The sequence below is a fragment of the Panulirus ornatus genome, chromosome 65 (assembly GCF_036320965.1).
Source record: "Panulirus ornatus isolate Po-2019 chromosome 65, ASM3632096v1, whole genome shotgun sequence".
Taxonomy (NCBI): Eukaryota; Metazoa; Arthropoda; class Malacostraca; order Decapoda; family Palinuridae; genus Panulirus; species Panulirus ornatus.
The window spans coordinates 10,635,687-10,656,500 of NC_092288.1; the positions used below are offsets into that span (position 1 = coordinate 10,635,687).

At 37.2% G+C, this 20,814-nt stretch overlaps 1 protein-coding gene across 11 annotated transcripts in view; it reads left to right on the forward strand.

Moving 5' to 3' along the window:
- ATP8B (ATPase phospholipid transporting 8B) overlaps window positions 1–20,814 on the forward strand; it is a 268,417-nt gene that overhangs the window by 236,838 nt on the left and 10,765 nt on the right. For 10 of the 11 annotated variants that reach the window (XM_071657803.1, XM_071657799.1, XM_071657800.1 and 7 more), the window contains 7 exons: window positions 2,689–2,757; window positions 2,948–3,050; window positions 5,894–6,030; window positions 6,285–6,433; window positions 10,786–10,934; window positions 15,296–15,424; window positions 16,692–16,915. In XM_071657803.1, the coding sequence (XP_071513904.1) occupies window positions 2,689–2,757; window positions 2,948–3,050; window positions 5,894–6,030; window positions 6,285–6,433; window positions 10,786–10,934; window positions 15,296–15,424; window positions 16,692–16,915 (960 nt within the window). The remainder of the gene's footprint in view (window positions 1–2,688; window positions 2,758–2,947; window positions 3,051–5,893; window positions 6,031–6,284; window positions 6,434–10,785; window positions 10,935–15,295; window positions 15,425–16,691; window positions 16,916–20,814) is intronic. The other variant, XM_071657795.1, reaches the window with a different exon arrangement.

The window sequence follows — 20,814 nt, forward strand, 5'->3', positions numbered from 1 at the left end:
TAGTCATCCAGTGCCATCTACTTCCCACAGTACAGGTGGTGCATGATGGAAGTCGAGTACAAAGAAAAGAACATCAATGAAGCACACATTTTATGAATTCTTAGATAAACTTGTTAACACTGTCATTTACTCTCTTATATTATTGTTTTGATATCCTAAGTGTGACATGAATCTGATGTTATATATCATTTGTAGGGACATCTATTTTCTTTGGTGGTATAGGTGGTGCTTGAGAGAAGCCTAACACAAAGAAGAAAGGCATTAAGGTTTAGGCTTTATAGTAATTCGTAGATAAACTTGTTTACTTTCCTTGTCGATTACTCACCTTTTCTGTTTTTATTGATGTACGAACTACAACATACATCATTGTCAGTACATAGTCATCTGTGACATAAATCACCTGAGGCAAGATTTCCAGGAAATTGATTTTGAAATTACATGCCAAGTTCAATATTCCGCTAACTCCTTACTCTATCCTTCTCCCTCCTCATGTCTTCCTTCTCATTCTTCCCTCCTTCCTTCCTCCCACGCTAATGCTGTTTGATCCTCTCACTCCTCCCTTTTCCCCTGCTACACACTGAGATGCTCAGCTGGATGGTCCCCAGATGTGCACTTCAGCACTCCACCACAACACAACAAAGATATATAAAGGATTCTTTTTTTTTTGTTATTATTATTTTTCATATATCTGAATGCATATCTTTAATTTTACATGAAAATAATGTTTTCAAGATTTTTCTTCATGTTTTTTGCACACACAGTGGTAGCCACAGTTTAAGGATTAAGCATGGAGGTGAAGTATATGGTGATCCTAGGTAATATGCATGCTCAGCAGATCATAATTACTGTGAAAGTCTGATTATCTAACCATGCTGGGACCTGTGGCAAGTCTGTTAATTGGAAGAGTAGGATATCTGGACATTTTTTGATAATGCTGTGTTAGAGGAATAACACTAATTCAAGTAAGAAATTATTATGCACTGCTGTATTTTGTATAGATACTCACTAAAAAAAGAAGCTAAAATTCCTCTGAAGTTCTGATTGAATATGTGTAAACAATGAGGATCCTTTACTAAATTTGTCCTCTATGTATCACACTCATGGCTTATGTTTTTCACTGTATTTTATAATGGTAATTTTCTGCTGAATATTTAACACCACCTGCCTTTGCTTTTGTGCATTGCTTCCTGATGAACTTGGCTAGCTTGCTTGATTATATGCTGGCATTGTGAGGGGATGACACATTTTCTTTGATAAAATACAATACCAGTGCGAGCAGCCACTGAAGATCACAATGAAGGACTCGGACAACATATACAAAAGCAACTCAGTATGTTTGAATGGCAGCATCTGTATCAGCTGACTCACAGAAGAATGGCATTAATGCTTCTTAAAGGTCCAAAATCTGGAAAACAGGACTTTTAGCATTTTGTCAGAAGTATCATATAAAGATAAAGCCTAATTTGTGATTGGAAGAATTTGATATCTGGAATTTAGATAACTGGACTCTTTCTATATACAACTGATTCTTTCTTAACCTTCTAACACTCAGAGCTAGTTTTCTTTTCCTACCGTTAAGATTCAGGAATTTTCAGGTTTGATGAGAAGTGTTTTCTTGATATTATTTGAAATATATTCATATTACATTAAAGCTCCCTGTGCTTTATTAGCAGGAGTGTAAGTTAAGATGGGAAGGATGAGCGTGTAAAAGGAGAAAATTGAGAAATGAATACGATCAAAGTAGAGTGTAACGGTACAGCAAGGAAGTAAGACAGGTTGGTTTGAGTGTGTGTCAAAATGATGAAGTATTGAACCAGGGCATATAAAGTTGTCAAGATAAGACATGAAGTAGTCTGTGGAGATTTTCTATTTATGGCTAGGAGGGGGAGAATGAGAAGAATTGAGGGAAGGAGTCTTTGGGGTACTGGGACCCAAACATTCGTGAGTGATAGAGGCATGCATCTGTTAGAATGAACTGGATCAATTTGATATTTGGAAGGGGTAGTATGCTGTGAATGGGCTGAACCAGGGCATACAAAACAGTCAAGATAATACATAAAGTAATATGTTGGGCTTTGATATGGATGATAGGGTCTGGTTTTGTTTTATTTTATATAACAGCTTGAAATGTGTTGTGTCCACATGAGGCTTCTGTTTCTTTTCTTCCTGATGCTCTCTCACATAAGCAGGAAAGACAGTTTATGCATACATAAGAAAATTTCCTTCCTCTTGATCAGTAAGGACTTTTCTATCTTTTGTCACCAGAATTCAGTATATATGGTATATTAATTGTTCAAAACGAAATCTTATTCTTACTTGGTTATTCCCCCTATTCACCCATCTCATACTTTTGCTTGTCATTGTCTCCATTTTTCATTAAGGGTTAAATGGAATCCTTTTTTCAACTTGCTGAATGTGTTTGGCTCTTATTTTGGTAATTTTCTTCTTGTTTTGTTAACCAAGTCAACTGGCTGTTGCTTCCTTTGGTAACAAGTGGTATTAGCCTCTGTTTTACATCAGCAGAAAGAAATCTTCTCAAAGTGAAACTTTCTTTTCTTTAGATGAAAACATGACTTCCCTTCCATCACCTTTTTTTTTTTTTCTTTTTACAGTTTTATTCCACATACTGATACATCCCATTATAGCTTATTAATGAACATTTTGTGAGTTATCATGACTGTGTTTCAGAGTTTTGCTGCAGATGGTCTACGAACATTGTGCCTTGCATATAAGGATTTAGATGAAGAGTATTTCCAGGTATGTGATTTCAGTATAATGGATTTTCTCTTAGATCCATTCTTTTAACTTGCATATAGTGTTAAGATTTTTGTTATATCCTCAGATTAACTCCTTATTTATAATGTTTGTCAATTTCTTTTTTTTTTTTTTATATATATATATGTTCGATGACTATTACTTTGTGATGAGCATTTGCATTCTCACACAGGACTGGAAGAGTCGCCATCATGAGGCTGCTGTTTCCTTAGAATCAAGAGAAGAAAAACTTGCTGCTATATATGAGGAAATAGAACGGGATCTTATACTTCTAGGTGATTTATATTCAATTTTTCAAGACTAGAAAACAAGCAATACTGTGAAATTGATACCTAGGAAGTTAAATGCATTAGGTTTTCTCAATAAGGATTATACAAAAAAGATACTGGCAGAAAAGGTGTAAATGAACTTGTTCTTTAGTATAGAGAAGTGTATGATAGAAAAGGTGAGGAAAATTTTTTAAATATTTTCAATGTATGGAAAACGGAGAGCAATTAGAGGCACTTTATTAGGCTTGAGGATTGGATGATTTTGTTGAGTGGATAGTTTTGGTCAAGCAGAGACATAGTATGTCAAGAAGTTATTCAGCCATATATTTGATATATTATACTGGTAAGGATAGTGTATTGAATTGAAGATTGATAGAAGGTACAGAAAAATTAAGGATCTTCTGTCATAGATATTAAGCATTTAGTGAAGGGAGTTGACAAAGATATTGCAAATATTGGTGAGAAGTTAAGGAAGAGTGTGCAAGGAAAAATTTTTTTGTGTAGAATTCAAAGTTTTGTCACAAAATATAGCCAGAACAGTAGATGGATAGATTACAGTATCTTACTTTTATTGAATACTTCATATAAAGAAATAAAGAGATCTACAAACCTACTCTAGGGAATAGAGAATATTATTTTTTGGAATGTCTTTCTTCCCTGTAATTAGAAAGGGAGTAATTAGCCATGGCTATGACCCACTGCAACCTAATTAGTATGTCTGTAGTTAACTTGAGTGACCTCAAATTGAGGATGATCATACCTTTTTTATCAGATATATCAGATATATTACTTATTCATATTACTTCATCTATTACATCAATCAGTCACATAGTCAATTGTCTAACTCCTACAACTGGTAGAGTAGAGTGGGGTTACTTGGCCTTCTAATAGATTTTTCTCTCAATAGTTTTTATCACTTACACTTGGTAGCACAGTGTGGTTATTCGGTCTGCCTTAGGTCTTATTTTGATATTTTTCCAGCCTTTACTTTAGGACAATGAACTGTTTAACCCTTAAACTGCAGTTACACCATGGTTCACCTGTAGTCCACAAATATCTCACCTCACTCATTCCTAACACAATGTCCCATTCATGAAACCTGAAAGCAAACTTGGTGACATATAACAACCTTGCATTGCATCCTTTCCCACTACTGAGTGAAGTGCATTCTTAAAGCTGCAGGAGCCCCAGCAAAGGGATCCTTGGTGTATATTGGTGATAATAATAACTGAAAATGATGATGATTATATCACAACCTTAATACACTCCCACATTTTTTTTCAAACGAGTCACTCATATCACCATTTATTTTCCATGCAGACAACAGTAAAAAGTTTTCAGTGCTTTCTTATCAGTTTGATGTAAATTCTGCATGCATGTTCATTCATTTCATTTCCAACTTTCTCAGACTACCTGCTTGAAAAATAAAGGGTAGTCTACTCTCACTATGAAGGTCAGGTTAGCATCATACATGGAAAAAAAATACGTTTTCCTGATGGAGTGATTGCCCTAGATGATATACGGATGTTAAGCAATTTTCCTAGACTCAGGAAAGTTAAAGATTAGAGCAGCAGAGATAGATGACTTACATGTTACATTAGGAAAATAAATAATGCAAAAGTAAGTAATGTATATGATTTATAGAAATCATTACAAATACCTATCAGAAGCCTTTATAAGATGCCTGTTCCCTCCAGGAAGTCCTTCCAGGGGGTGGCCATAGGAAAAGAGTCATTGTAATTGGTGAAACTCAACTGCCTGCTTCTTAGCCTTTAGTGCCTCACCCTTAATGGGCCACTGGCAGAGGCCAACTCTAGCACAGTGTTTTCAGAGGCTTCTACCTGATGTTCCTACTGACTACTACTACCTAATATGTCTACCAAATATTCCAACCCATTACTTTTACTTAATGCTCCCAGCTAACATTCCTACCAACTGTTTCTACATAATGTTTCTAGTTAATGCAGCTGCTTAATGATTCTATTTATTGTCCCCACCATTTTCCCAAAAGGCAGGGCTAGCATATAGCACTCACCACAAGAAAATGTAGAGTTATGAAGGATGAGTTATGTGAGTTGTGATATCAAGTGTTATGTGTGACAAGTAGAGATTCTATGTTTGTGGACAGAATGCCAGCAGTCCACACTTGGGTGAGGCTGAAAGAAGAGACAGCTACCTGGGTCAGAGGAGTGCAAGTTGACAGCTTCTGAAGTGCTGGCTCATTTTGCAGCAATCACTAACCCTCCCAATACTCAGGCAGATATTATCAGTAATATACCTACTTGGTTGGTGGCTTTTTACCATCTACTATCCACCTGCAGTTAGGACATACGACAATAGTAGTATGGTTTAAGGTACAAGAAAAGGTAGCCCATAGAAGGGATGGTAACATACAGAGTGAATTATTTTAAGCTTGAGACATTTCAGATAAGTTTTGTCATTTACAGTGATGTCATGGGTTTAAGTATGATGGTGTAAATAGAGGGGTTAGTTCTGCTTGCAAAGTGAAAATTTCAGAAGTGTGATTGTCATAAGGAAGCTTTCATTTACTTAAGCATATTGAGCACAGTTTAAGGTTGTGTGTGTGATCAAAAAGGTTGTGTGCTCTTGATCCATTCCATGTAAAGCGAACAGAGTGAAAAGTGATAGATAATCAGAGGAGCTGTGGTTTCAGTGCATTATACATGACAGCTAGAGAATGGATATGAGCAAATGTGGCCTTTCTTTATCAGTTCCTTATGCTACTTTGCTAGTGTGGGAATGGCCATAAAGTATGAAAAAAATGTATTTCATCCTCATCTTTGATATACAGGCTCTATTTATATTGATTAACTATTTTGTTTTCTTAGGAGCAACTGCCATTGAAGATAAGCTCCAAGATGGAGTTCCACAAACTATAGCCAATTTAGCAGTGGCAGGCATTAAGATATGGGTCTTAACTGGTGATAAACAAGAAACAGCCATCAACATTGGATATTCATGTCAGGTAACTTGTATACAAAATATTATGTTTATTTAATGATTGATTAACTTTTTTATTTGTAGTGCTAAGTCAAAATAGATGCCATCAGTGTTCTAGTGGGTAACACACCAACATGTGTTAGGTATAGTGTCTCCAAATTGTGTGTACATTATTTAAATGGTATCTTGATAAAGTGTACATTTTTTAAGATTGGTTCTCTTTAAACATCTTCATTGATGTAGAAGTTCATTTTTGTAAGAGATACTGAAATTTTACAGTTACTAACCGATGAAATGGTTGACATCTTCATCATTGATGCTCAAAGTGCCTCTGAAGTTGAAGATCAGCTGCAGCAGTTTCGCGAACAAATCCGGAATGTGTCAGCTACCAGCCAACCACAGACTAACCTTTCTGTGGTAACCTTCAGGTTAGTGTCTCTGTATTTGTTTGATAAATTGTTTTGTGATTTTTGATGTGTCTAAACACATTTTGCCCTTGCTTGGTGAAGTTAAGAATATTTCTTTAGATTGATGTATGATCTTGTTGTTACATATATGTGTTGTGTGCTCCATAGTCTCACAGAAACTTCCTGTTTTAGACAATTTAGATAGAAAACATCCAGAAAAATTTGGTATTTTGTGGTTTGCTCAAACAGCCATGTTACAATGGCTGTTTTCTTTGTTTATGTATGGGACAGTGAAAGACATGAATGCAAGGGTCATGGAGAGAGGAGTATGTAGTCTGTAGGTTAAACGAGACCCCCTTTAGTTCCCTTCTACAAGACACGTGGAATACGGAGGTCTATCTATCTATTCTATCTATATCTGTCACCTTTTCCCTCCTGGAACTCCCTCAAAAGGATGGCTACAGCGATAGTCTCCATAAATAGGGCTCCAGTGCCACTTCTTAGCCTTTAGTGCCTCAACCTTAATGTTTATACATTTTCAGTGTATGTATGAATCATCCTGAGTTGCCTGAGTATTGGCAAAATGCATGTATAGTACCACTGTATAAGGCAAAGAGGATGACGGTGAATGTATAAACTAGAGAGGTTTAAGTTAGTGAAGTGTACGTGATAAGTTGTATTGATTGAGTGGATGCAGGCAGGTACAAAGCATCAGATTAGTGAGGAGCAGTGTGGTTTCAGAAGTAGTAGAGGATGTTTGGATCAGATGTTTGCTTTGAAAAATGTGTGAGAAATACTGGATTTCTATCTGGCATTTATGGATCTAGAGAAAGCTTACAATAGGGTTAATGGACATGCCTTATGGAAGCTCTTCAGAATATAAGGTGTGGGAGGAAAGCTGTTAGAAACATTGAGAAATTTATATTGGGTGTAAGGCATGTGTACGAGTAGGAAGAGGGGAGAGTGAATGGTTTCATGTGAAGATTGGTTTAGTGCATGGGTGTGTGATATCACCATGATTGTTTAATTTGTTTATGGGTGGGATGGTGAGGGAGGTAAGTGTAGTCTTTGAGAGGAGTGAGTATGTAGCCACTGGGGCTGAGAGGGCTTAGAAAGTGAGTTATTGTTTACTGAAGATACAGCACTGGTGGCAGAGGATATACTTTTGAGAAGTGAAGATAACAAGGAGAATGGTGAGACTGAATTGGAAGTGGAAGGATGGAGTGCAAAATTTTTTTGAACAATCCAGGCCTGAACATGCATGAGAGTTAAAGGCGTGCATGGGATAGAGTGAATTGCAACAATGGTAAATACTGGGGTTGATCTGCTGTCATTGGACTCTACCAAGACATGTAAAGTGTCAAAGGTAACCATGAGAAGGTCTGTTGGGTGTGGTTGTTGATAAGAAGCTGTGGTTTCAGTGCATTACTCATGGTAGCAAGAGAATGGATGTGAGCAGATGTAACCTTTCTTTGCCTGTTCCTGGTGCTACCACACTAATGTGGGAAATTGGTGATCAAGTGTTAGAAAGATATATTTTTTTTCTTTTGGTAAATCAGTCAGTTATGCAGGTTATTCCAGGAAATTGTGTACTAGTAAATGCATACTCACCAAAAATAGTGATGCATAGTGTGTGTCAAGGCCTGAGAGGTGTGGTTGGGGAATGTATAGGCAAGACTTTCAGCAGTTTTTCTGTTATCTGGTCAGATTCATGCATGACTGATGAGGTTTCTTTGCTCAGTGAATGGGTTTTAAAGTTTTTTGGTGGTGTTTCTTGATTTGTTGATGGAAGGTATGAAGAGGTCTGGACAGCTTTCTCATTCATCTAAGTGCAGCTTTTTATAGCAAATAAGTTGCCCTCACTTGCACAGCAATAACTTCTGCTTCACTTCTTATTGAAGCCATTGTCCCTCATTATTTCGAGCAGTTGCTTAATATGGCTGAAAACACCTCAGAGATGTTTTGTCATATGCTGTATTATGATACCTCGATCTTACCTACAGCAAAGCTCTTGGAATTTTCTTCACTTATCTTTTCCTTTCTTTACCCTGTCTTCCTGTAAGAGTCAGTTTAACAGAAACAAGATTTCAAATTGATTTTTTTTTTTTTTTCATTCTTTTTCTTGTATTTTCAATTTTGCTCTCATCCAAGATGGTCAGGACTATGGCATTTTTTTGCCCATGCCATGTTAGATACTAGAACTAGAATTCAAATCTCTGTAAACTTGAGGGCTTGAAAATAATAGATGAAAAAGACATGTCATCTGAGAATGATAGATGAAAAAACATTTCATCTGAGACTCTGCTGACTAGCTTTGCTAGACTATGTTGCATTCATATTAGACTCAGTATTGCTGTGTTTAGTGAAATTAGTTGATGGAGTATTATTTTGATGTGATATAGCTTCAGTTTACATTATGAAACTCATCGTGATGGCTTAAAAGGGATTTCTTTTGAGCTATTCACTGCACATTGTAGTTTTCAGAACACTTGACTCTCAGATGTATTATCAATACGACATAAGTATGTTTTGAGGATACATTTTTAGAACACTTGACTCTCAAATGTATTATTAATACACTGTAAGTTTGTTTTTAGAACACTTGACTTTCCGATGTGTTTGTGCTTTATTTAGCGGTTAAAATAATGTTTTTGCACAGCAAGGCATCTTTCCAGCATCATTTATTATTTGAATACAGTGAAATGTACATTTAGAGAGACTGGTGGTGATTTTTAATGTACCGTGTCAAAATATATCAGTAACATTCATTTATTCTTGTACTTATTTTTAAACTGAGTTGCATATTGGTAGTTAGAGAAAGATGATGCATACAATTTTTTCTTCATAAGAAAAAGTTGTTTTTAGATTTATATTGTGTTACTGTAAAGTAGAACAAGTATTTTTTTTGTTTCAAGAGTCTGTTGCTTATCTTATACTTGTGACTGTTGTATGTTTCATGCTACTTCTCCATCTCTCACATTACCAAATGTATTGCTTTTTTTTCCACTGGGTCACTTTTACAATGTAACTCAAAATATTTTGTTTTAATGTCCACAGTCTACTGGTTTCTGCACAACAAGGCATCTTTTTCAGTATTATTTAATGTGTGAAGAACTGAAATTTACATTTTAGAGATACTTTAGTGGGGGGGTTTTGTAATGTACTGTGCCAGAATATATCATTAACATTGAGTTGTTTCATTACCATAAAATTGAGCTAAATATTATTGGTTAAAGATGCAATGAAAAAATATTTTTCTTTATGATATACACTTGAATGATTCATATTGTTGTATACTGTAACTGTAAAGTTAAACATGAATTTAGTTTGTATTGGGAGCATGTAGCATAGAAGGTAGTAGTTGATGGCCAGGCAATGACCAGCACTACTTGCCTGGGTATCGGGAGGGTTAATGATGGATGCCTTGTGAGCCAGCACTTCAGTGGTTGCCAAGTTGACTACCACCTAAGTGCTGGCTCACTATGCAGCTGTAGCTGACCTGCCTGATAACCACTGGTAATATCCCTTCCTGTTTGGTGGCTGTCTAACAACTACTACCAATATTTTTCTTAATAGGTAATTCATTTTTAATGCATGGAGTAGCCAAGAACCTGCAAAAGAGAACTGTGTTGAAAAGACGTATCAAAAATGCAATTTACCATATCATTCATTGAGTGCGAGATGAGTGTTTTGAACAGAAGAGTGATTGGAACAGTGAGCAGCAGTAGATGCTCTGGAACCACACTCAAATTCATCCAGTGTTTTCACCTTTGCCTCCAAGTTAAAGGTCTTCCTTCTCATCCTGGTGGTTGCACTTGTAGTTGGAATAGGGTGATGACTGGTACATGTGTGAATAACTGTAGAATTAATTGGGTGGCAAACAGTGTGGATGCTGGAAGAGAATTAATGCATTGGGCAGCATAGCTTGCTTGGACAGAGTGGCATGTGCAGCATGGTGATGTGTAACATTGCTTGGGTGCACCACACAGCCAGCTCGGCTCGTATTGTGATGGCTTATGATATACTAACAAAATGGGAGTGAATTAGGTACTTGATGTACCAGAATTATGGTCTCGGTGTAATGGCCAAGAAGGGAGGGAGAGGTGATGGCCAGGGTGGGAAGGTATGATGTTGGTGAGGAAGGCTGTGGCAGTCATTGGCAGGAGCAAGCTGAACAGGGCACTGAGGGCCTAAATCTGCTAGTATGTGTAAAAAAATGAGAAGCACTCTGCAGGGGTTGAGATATCTACAGGACCAGAGCTCCTGTTTAGTTATAATATTCCTCTCAAATGTCTTTCTCTAATTTTATGTGCTTATATGGTTACAAAGATGCCTTGTTGTGTTGTTAGTCTCACTGCCCTTTACACTGGTAGTATTTACAGTGATGAGGGCGTAGGGCAAGATAACCTGAGTGATGCTGGTGAACATAACGGAGGCTTCGCTCTAGTCATCAGTGGACACTCTCTAGTGTTTGCCCTTAATGCAAAGTATGAGAGACTTTTTCTAGAAGTTGCTAGTTGCTGTAAGTACCACCTTTACTCCTTTTATATCTATTATCACATAGTGAAGTACATAACAGACTAGATTTTGCACATTTTGCCAATTAAATCAGTTATGTAGAATTTTCAGCAGTTGTATTGTGTATCGTTTTATCCACTTATCAGGGTTTTTCTAATGATGAGAAATCTGCACTGTTCACTTTCTGTTTGTATATTTTCTTTACAACCAATTTATTGTTAAAGTTGATTTGGATGTTATATAACTACATAATATTACATGTATTGATAATGAAACTTGTTTATGTATACATTTGATCATTTTCATTCTGTATTATGGTGATAGTTCTCCAGATGAGTATCTTCACCATATACTCATCTCTGCACACTGTAAATTCATAATGACATCCCACTGACACATACACTTCCTATATCTGTCCTTCCTCCACAACTTCTTTCTTATTCTGCATGTATGTGAATTCACTCCACTTTAATATGCACTTTTTTGTCGTTCCTCTCATATTCTTTCCATATTACCATTTCCTTTCATTGGATCATCAGTTATTTACAATGCTATATCTGTCTGATTTTTTATATGCATTTTTTTGCACTTTCTATAATCCACTCATCAATCTCTCACAAAAGCGATTTTAACTTCCAGCAATGTACACTGAAATCTTGATTATCTGTACCCTGTTCATCTGGATCTCTTGATGAAATAAAAGAAAATTGCATTTATACATCTGATCCCTGCGTGATATTGGGGATGTGTTCTTGGAAATCTCAACTTAATGGGAACACTGAGTAGTGGATCACATTTTACCAGAGAATGCAATTGATTGATGGGAGTTCATAGTCCTTGGGATAATTTCTCAGCAATTTACATCCAAGAAGATGAATGCAGTGCTCAAAAACATGCAGTACAGTACCATCCAGTTACACTATTCATCAAAGTATTTAAGCCAAAAAACAGATTTGAATTTTAAGATAATACATGAAATTTCTCTGGATCTAGTATTTAGAGGTTGTGGCAGCATCATTACCACTTTAACCAGCATCAAAAGCCAAAAAGATGTCAAACTTTACCTCTAGTCTCTTGCTTTTTCTGATTCTCTTCTTTGCAGAAGCTTAAGACTCATTCAGGACTTTCCAGTCATGGAATTTTGTAGGTACAGAAGGTATAATGCAGAATTTCAGAGTAAAGAATGCAGATTATATCCACTTTCTCCCTCCTGCATGTTCAGGCCCTAATCACTCAAAAATTTTTCACTCTATCCTTCCCTCTCCAGATCAGTTTCCCTTTATCCTTGTCCCTTCCACTTCTGACACATATATCCTTTTTGTCAATCTCTCCTGTTTTATTCTCTCCTTGTATCCAAACCATTTCAGCACAGCAACTTCAGCTCTCTCAGCTGCAGTCTTCTTATTACCTGACCTATCTATTTGCTTTGTATTACTCTCAAACCACTTCATAGTGCATATTTTCCCAAGACATTTCATTTCCAACACATACACCTTGCTTCACACATCATATGTACCCCATTCCATGCATGTATACCCACTGTACCTTTAGACATACACCCTTTTGTCCTTCCAGAGAACATCCTTTCTTTCCACATTTCCCACATTGCTTCAAGAACCTTCACCCCTTCAGCTACCCAATGACTCGCGTGTGCTTCCTTGGTTGCATTCGCTGCCATGACCACTCCTAAGTATTTAAAACATTTCGCATCTTCCAAATATTCTTCATTGCAACTTACACCCCCATCTGCACCAACTTCTGCAGTTTCTCCTTCAAATCTGCTACCAGTGCTGTGTCATCAGCAAACAATGACTGCCTCACTTCCCAGGCCCCCTACCCCTTACATCATATACACTGTATGCTCACTCCTCTCTTCAGGATCCTTGCATTTTATCCCCTTACCACCCCATCCATAAACAAATTAAGCAGCCATAGTGACATCACACAGGCCTGTTGCAGTCCAACCTTCACCTGAAACCATTCACTATCCTCTCTTCTTGCTTGTACACTTGCCTTACACTCTTGATAGAAACATCTCATTACTTCTGTAAGCTTTCCTCCCCACAAAACGTTTGTAAGATCTTCCATCTTGGTTAACAAATGAAAAATGATGTCATAAAACATTGACAGAACTTAAGCTGTTTGGGCTAGAGAGAAGGAAAAATATATCAAAATTTTTATCCAGCATCAGATTAAAGAAGGTAGAAAAACATACCATAATCAAATACTAGAAATGGAAGGAGTAGATATTAGCTGCACAGTATATCTCAAAGGCACCAGGTGGAAAAGATGGTGGTTCATATGGTTTGCCCACTGAAAGTGAAAATGTGTATGGAATGAGTACTAAAACCTTCCAAAGAAGACTGGACAAGTGGTTAGACTCCATTATTGGTAAACCCAAGAAAGAGCAGTATTGTGAAGCAAACAGAATACACAGTGAATGCTACATGCTAGCCCAGCGACAGGCAAAATCTTTTCTTATTTTTTCTTAGGTACTTATGTTATTTGCCATAACATCCTCCTTAAGCTTCTACTCCCACTTAGTATTTTTATTTTATTCACATAGTCCTGCATCCTATAGAAACCACCTTAACTCCTTTTCATTATTAAATCGAAGATAACCATCTAAATCCACTCTGACACACTCCAAATACACTCTCATGTGCCTTCGTTAAAAAATGAAATTGTTAGACTCTGGTCCATGTGTTTCAAGAATTTTTTGTTTCAGTGTGTGTGATTGAAAAACTGTATATTTATACATAGATAAATATACAGTGCCATTGTACAAAGGCAAAGGGGATAAGAGTGAGTGCTCAAATTACAGAGGTATAAGTTTGTTGAGTATTCCTGATAAATTATATGGGAGGGTATTGATTGAGAGGGTGAAGGCATGTACAGAGCATCAGATTGGGGAAGAGCAGTGTGGTTTCAGAAGTGGTAGAGGATGTGTGGATCAGGTGTTTGCTTTGAAGAATGTATGTGAGAAATACTTAGAAAAGCAAATGGATTTGTATGTAGCATTTATGGATCTGGAGAAGGCATATGATAGAGTTGATAGAGATGCTCTGTGGAAGGTATTAAGAATATATGGTGTGGGAGGAAAGTTGTTAGAAGCAGTGAAAAGTTTTTATCGAGGATGTAAGGCATGTGTACGTGTAGGAAGAGAGGAAAGTGATTGGTTCTCAGTGAATGTAGGTTTGCGGCAGGGGTGTGTGATGTCTCCATGGTTGTTTAATTTGTTTATGGATGGGGTTGTTAGGGAGGTAAATGCAAGAGTTTTGGAAAGAGGGGCAAGTATGAAGTCTGTTGGGGATGAGAGAGCTTGGGAAGTGAGTCAGTTGTTGTTCGCTGATGATACAGCGCTGGTGGCTGATTCATGTGAGAAACTGCAGAAGCTGGTGACTGAGTTTGGTAAAGTGTGTGGAAGAAGAAAGTTAAGAGTAAATGTGAATAAGAGCAAGGTTATTAGGTACAGTAGGGTTGAGGGTCAAGTCAATTGGGAGGTGAGTTTGAATGGAGAAAAACTGGAGGAAGTGAAGTGTTTTAGATATCTGGGAGTGGATCTGGCAGCGGATGGAACCATGGAAGCGGAAGTGGATCATAGGGTGGGGGAGGGGGCAAAAATCCTGGGGGCCTTGAAGAATGTGTGGAAGTCGAGAACATTATCTCGGAAAGCAAAAATGGGTATGTTTGAAGGAATAGTGGTTCCAACAATGTTGTATGGTTGCGAGGCGTGGGCTATGGATAGAGTTGTGCGCAGGAGGATGGATGTGCTGGAAATGAGATGTTTGAGGACAATGTGTGGTGTGAGGTGGTTTGATCGAGTGAGTAATGTAAGGGTAAGAGAGATGTGTGGAAATAAAAAGAGCATGGTTGAGAGAGCAGAAGAGGGTGTTTTGAAGTGGTTTGGGCACATGGAGAGGATGAGTGAGGAAAGATTGACCAAGAGGATATATGTGTCGGAGGTGGAGGGAACAAGGAGAAGAGGGAGACCAAATTGGAGGTGGAAAGATGGAGTGAAAAAGATTTTGTGTGATCGGGGCCTGAACATGCAGGAGGGTGAAAGGAGGGCAAGGAATAGAGTGAATTGGAGCGATGTGGTATACCAGGGTTGACGTGCTGTCAGTGGATTGAATCAAGACATGTGAAGCGTCTGGGGTAAACCATGGAAAGCTGTGTAGATATGTATATTTGCGTGTGTGGATGTATGTATATACATGTGTATGGGGGGGGTGGGTTGGGCCATTTCTTTCGTCTGTTTCCTTGTGCTACCTCGCAAACGCGGGAGACAGCGACAAAGTATAATAATAATAATAATTATACATAGATATATCATAGCTATGCATTTGCTTTGATTTGCTTCAGGTAAGGCAGTGATTTGCTGTCGTGTAACTCCACTACAGAAGGCTATGGTGGTAGATTTAGTGAAGCGCTACAAAAAGGCTGTAACACTGTCTGTTGGAGATGGTGCTAATGATGTTTCCATGATCAAAAGTAAGGCTTAATTAGTGTGTTGAATTTTTTTATATTTCTACACCAAGTGATTCACATAACTTTTTTTCTTCCCCAGTACTGCTTTATGGTAACCAAGGGCAACTCAAGTCTGACTTTCCCTTACATTTCAACCTCCCTCCTCCTTTTTATTATTTCTTAATTCTTATTTATTCTGCTGATCTGTTCAGGATGAATTTTGTATCATGCTAAGGGTAACATAGATTTATTATACAATTTATAAAGATAAGTTATCTTCCTGCTAAAAATCTATTTTCATGTTAGCGATCACCACCAACCCAAACACCACCAACTGGAAACACTTGTTTACAAATGGTGTCTTAGCTTCATTCCTTCCTTGTATATCAACTGACTGTTCTAAGTCTTCTATCTCATCCTTGCATCTCCCCTGATGATGTGATCTTTACATGAAAGTGCACTTGGGAAAACATGTTTCCTCGTGGCTATAGATATCTGGGAGTCATGAAGAATGTGTGGAAAGAGAGAACGTTATCTCGAAGAGCAAAAATGGGTATGTTTGAAGTAATAGTAGTTCCAACAACATTATATGGTTGCAAGGCATGGGCTGTAGATTGGGTTGTATGGAGGAGGGTGGGTGTATTGGAAATGAAATGTTTGAGGACTGTGTGGTGTGAGGCTGTTTGATCGAGTAAGAAATGAAAGGGTAAGAGAGATATGTGGTAATGAAAAGAGTGTGGTTGAGAGAGCAGAAGGGAGTGTGTTGAAATGGTTTTGACATATGGAACGAATGAGTGAGGAAAGGCTGACAAAGAGGAAATGTGTGTCAAAGGTGGAGGGAACAAGGAGAACTGGGTAACCAAATTGGAGGTGGAAGGATGGAATGGAAAAGATTTTCAGTGAAGGTTCTTGTGATATGTTGCAATGGTGCTTGTAGTGTTGTAGTTGTAGTGGTGGGTGATGCCCACAGCATAGATGGGAGGATATCACTCTTGTTTGTCTGCTGAATGTGGTTTCTGGAATTTAACACTGGTTAACACTGGTTGGAATTTAACACTGAGCTGGGAGGTCAGTTGTTTAGTGCTAGTTGTGTCTAGTGCTTAGGTTATTTGAGTGTATATTTTGTCAGTATTATATATGTTTGGTTTGGGGGGATCTGTGAGTAGAGGTTACTTAACTGTGAGGCAGGTGTAAATTTTTTTTTTTTACTGGAGAGTTGGTAGTTTGTTAGTTTGTGATTAGGGTAGGAGGTGTATTGGTGCAGGTATTTATATATTATTTTATTTTCCAGCTGCCCATATTGGTGTAGGCATCTCTGGCCAAGAAGGCTTACAAGCTGTACTGGCTTCAGACTATTCTATAGCTCAGTTCAGATTTCTGGAGCGGCTTTTACTTGTGCATGGACGGTGGTCATACTACCGTATGTGCAAGTTCCTCAGATATTTCTTCTACAAGAATTTTGCCTTTACGTTATGCCACTTCTGGTTTGCCTTCTTTGTGGCATTCTCAGCTCAGGTAAAGTCCTTTCAAGTATGTTAATTAGTTTTAGGTTTAAAAGTTTGTTCTTAATGTTACCTCATTAAGGTGGTAGATTGCAAACAGGTATGAAAAAAAAGATTTCTTCAAGTTGTAAAATTCTTGATTTGGTTGAGTATTTCTTTTTTTATAGTACAGACTTTTTTTATGGCTGCCTATTTGAGAAGAAAAAGGTAATTTATTTTTTCATTTCATTATATCAAATAATGAGAAGTGAGGATGATGATTAGGTTTTTGATAAAAAGAAGCCACTGCTCAGCTTACATTGTCACATCTGATACCCATAAGCAGTTGGCATCGTACATTTTATTATGAAGGGAAAATTATAAAGTTTCTATACCTGGCATTGATATTTCATAACAACATCTGATAGCAAACATCTGAAACAAAAAGAAGAAATATGAAAGTAGAGTGTTTATAATCTGATGCTGACAGTATGGCATAAGCTTCCTCAAGTTTAACATAGCTTTTGCTCTTTTCATGTATGTCGATGAAAGATATTGTAAATGGGTAGAAAAAATGAAAGGGGTGGATTTAAAAGGATGTCAAGCAGCCCATGTTGCCAACTGTTTAGTGCTCATCAGAAACATAGAATTATAGCAATGTGAAACAGGCCCAATCCGCCCACTTGTAAACACTTGCTAAAAACATTATACACCATCATTATATATCTATTTATGCATTGTTACACAGTATGGCTTGACAGTATAATATCCATGACAGTAAAAAGATAAGAGAGAGATGATTGAATCACTTCAATGGATCTTGTACTGTGTTAACTTGTCAGCTGCCTTATGAACAAAGATCTTGCAAATCCCTCATTCATTTAGAATTAGCAAAAACGAAACACTCACAGGTACTCTAATGTACTTCCTTTGGAAGCTTCTTAACTCCAAGGAGTATGTGATGTATTAGTAGATGCCCTCACAAGATTAAACACAATGCCAACAGAAATAAATGTTTATAGGGAAGGAGGCATTTACTTGGATCCTTTCCATAGGAGTGACACCCTAGGTGGATCTCATTGCCACAAGAACCATCCCATTACTACCAGCATATGCATCTCCAGTTTTATACATGAGGCAGTTGCAACAGATGTTGTGTCTTTGGATTGGAATTATTGGAACCACATTTCTCGTTTACCCCAGTACAGCATCTGGGAAAGGTTCTTCTCAAATTATATGGTTTTGGGGGTTTATCAGTGTTGGTAGCCCCAATATTGGTTGAACAATCCTGGTGCCGGATATTCTTCAGCTGTGCTATACTCCTTTGCTGATACCCAGCCTTTTTGTGGGGGTACCTCGAACTGAAAGTTCTAGATTCAAGAATTTACATGTATGGATTTTCTCAAAGATTTCTACAGTTAAAGGTTTGGAAAATGATGACCTTTAACACAACATTCATCTTTCAACTGAAAAACAGTTCCCATTGGTCTGGAATGCCTTTCAGTTCATTCTTGAAGAGTTCAATGTCTCAGATATGACGAAAGCCCTATGGTCAATGATCTGTAACCTTTTCCACTACAAGAATAAAGCTAGTAACACTTTTGCATATTGTAAGAGTGCCCTTCAAGAAACCCTACCTCTTGGCTTTGGTATTAAGCTGAAAGGTCTTGTTTTGGGGAAAGCTTTCCTAGCATGCTGAGGAGGTTGTTTGCTTTTCTATTGCAGTCTAAGTGAGGGCTTTTTGTGTTCTTATTCAGTCGTGTAGTTTTTCTAGGATTCTAGCTCCACATTGTCTCCTTATAAAAACTTTTTATTGTATCCTTGGGCTCTGGAAGGAGAGTTAATTGATTGCACAATGTTTCCAGACACAAGAATCTTCTATTTTTGACAAGCCCTTATGGATTAAGTGTACTCTAATCTTAGAGTTTTGGCAAAAGATAGAGCTACATTATTTTATTAGATCCATGAATAACCCTATTGTCATCATCTCTCTCGTAGTGACCTTTTGGACTTCAGTGGAGACTGTATGGGGGGGGGGACCATTTATTTCTGTATTCTGGAACATTAAAACCCCTTTTCATGAGAAACATTCCTAACTGGATTAAGGAGCTCATTTTATTGACTCAGCTTGGGCTGTGAGGAAGCTTTCTGTTGGAGGGAATGAAGAAAAGGAGTCTTTGGCACTCAGTTACTCCCTTTGTCAGATGATACCTTAGTGTAAATGTATATATACCCTTCATGGCCCTTAGGACCCATTCTTCAGGGGAGACATTTTAGTGTCCCTCTTAATCACCCTTGAAGGTAATTATTTTTACTTTTGGTTTTAGTTTCCTTATCTGAAAGTTTTCTCTAAACCTTTCTCCTTCATATAGGTGTGCTTAAATGCTAAGGGAACAGACCGCAAGGACAGAAATGTAAGAGTTGAAAATTAAAAATGCTTTTCCTTACAAGCTGATGCCCTACAAGGATTTCTCTTTCTGTTTTGCCTTCCCCTCTCATTTTTCAAGAACTTATCTGTGCACAGACTGAAATAATTTTTGGGTTGATGCCTGGGAACTGTGAACTTTGAACTGCCTGTTGTCTGGCTGAAGACAGACCCAAAACAAATGAGCTGCCGTTACAATGGATGGATGATTAGCAAAAGGTGAGGAAGGCCAGCACTTACTCACTGGAATTACTAAGGGTTAAAAGATTTAACACTTACTTCACTAGAGGTATCCTTGAAAATCTCTCATGCTCATTGGACACCACTTTTGCATATTGTAAGAGTGCCCTTCAAGAAACCCTACCTCTTGGCTTTGGTATTAAGCTGAAAGGTCTTGTTTTGGGGAAAGCTTTCCTAGCATGCTGAGGAGGTTGTTTGCTTTTCTATTGCAGTCTAAGTGAGGGCTTTTTGTGTTTTTGCATTTTCTTCATAATGAACGAAAATCATTAGGTACACAATGAGTAAGAAAGGTTTTACAGATTTCAGAAATTCAAGCAGTTTTACAATAATGCAGGTGCATATAGACTTCCATCTCTTTTTGCTACTGAAGATAGAAAATCTCAAGTCCACAGATCCATATAATGCAAACATTCAAAATCCAAATGCCCATGGATTTAAGATTCATGCTAAATTGATGCATGAGTATCTAAAGTTTAAATATTAGGTTGTAGTGGTTGATGATTTTTCCAGTTATACCTTTTGTTTTCCCTTTGCTTTGGCCTCATAATGGCTTAGAATAAGCTTCTAACCTCTGTTGCTTCATTTTAGATATACTTGCTAAACTCAGCCTTGGTTTACACACACTATTTAGAAGTGGGGATGAAGAAGGATTTTGGTAAGTATGATAAATGGATAAAAGTAGATATTTTATAAGTTTATGCCTGTATATGTTATAAGCAATTAGCTTATAAAAATCAGAAAACCCTGCTGGAAAGATTGGTATCTATGATATGAAATCTAAACACTGCTTAGTCCAAAGGAATTTGAACTGGAGATTTTCTGTCTGTGCTAGTTTTATACTAAACATCTGTGTTTGAAGATTTCATTTTTTTTAAATCAGTTAGTATTAACATTATCTTTTTCCCATTTTCTTATTTTTTCCGTCAAGGCTTAGTCTTGTGTTCTTGACACTCCCTTACTGTGGCAGGAAAGAGCGATCTGGTATGAAAAGATGAAAACTAAGCTAAGCAAGTGAAAGTTAAATTTCTTGCATTAAATGATATATTAACAGTTGGTGATCATATAGCTTTTGAATGTTTTTGAATGCTCATTCTTATGTATTGAAGATTGAAAAATAATTTTGTTTTATTTTTAAATGCTGAAGTTGTATTTCATCACTATTGAATGATGATCCATCTGGTATTCATTGTTGAATATGTACTTATATATAGATGTAGTTGTAAAAAAGTGAGGAATTTATCTTCTACTTGCTTAGTATGAATAATTAA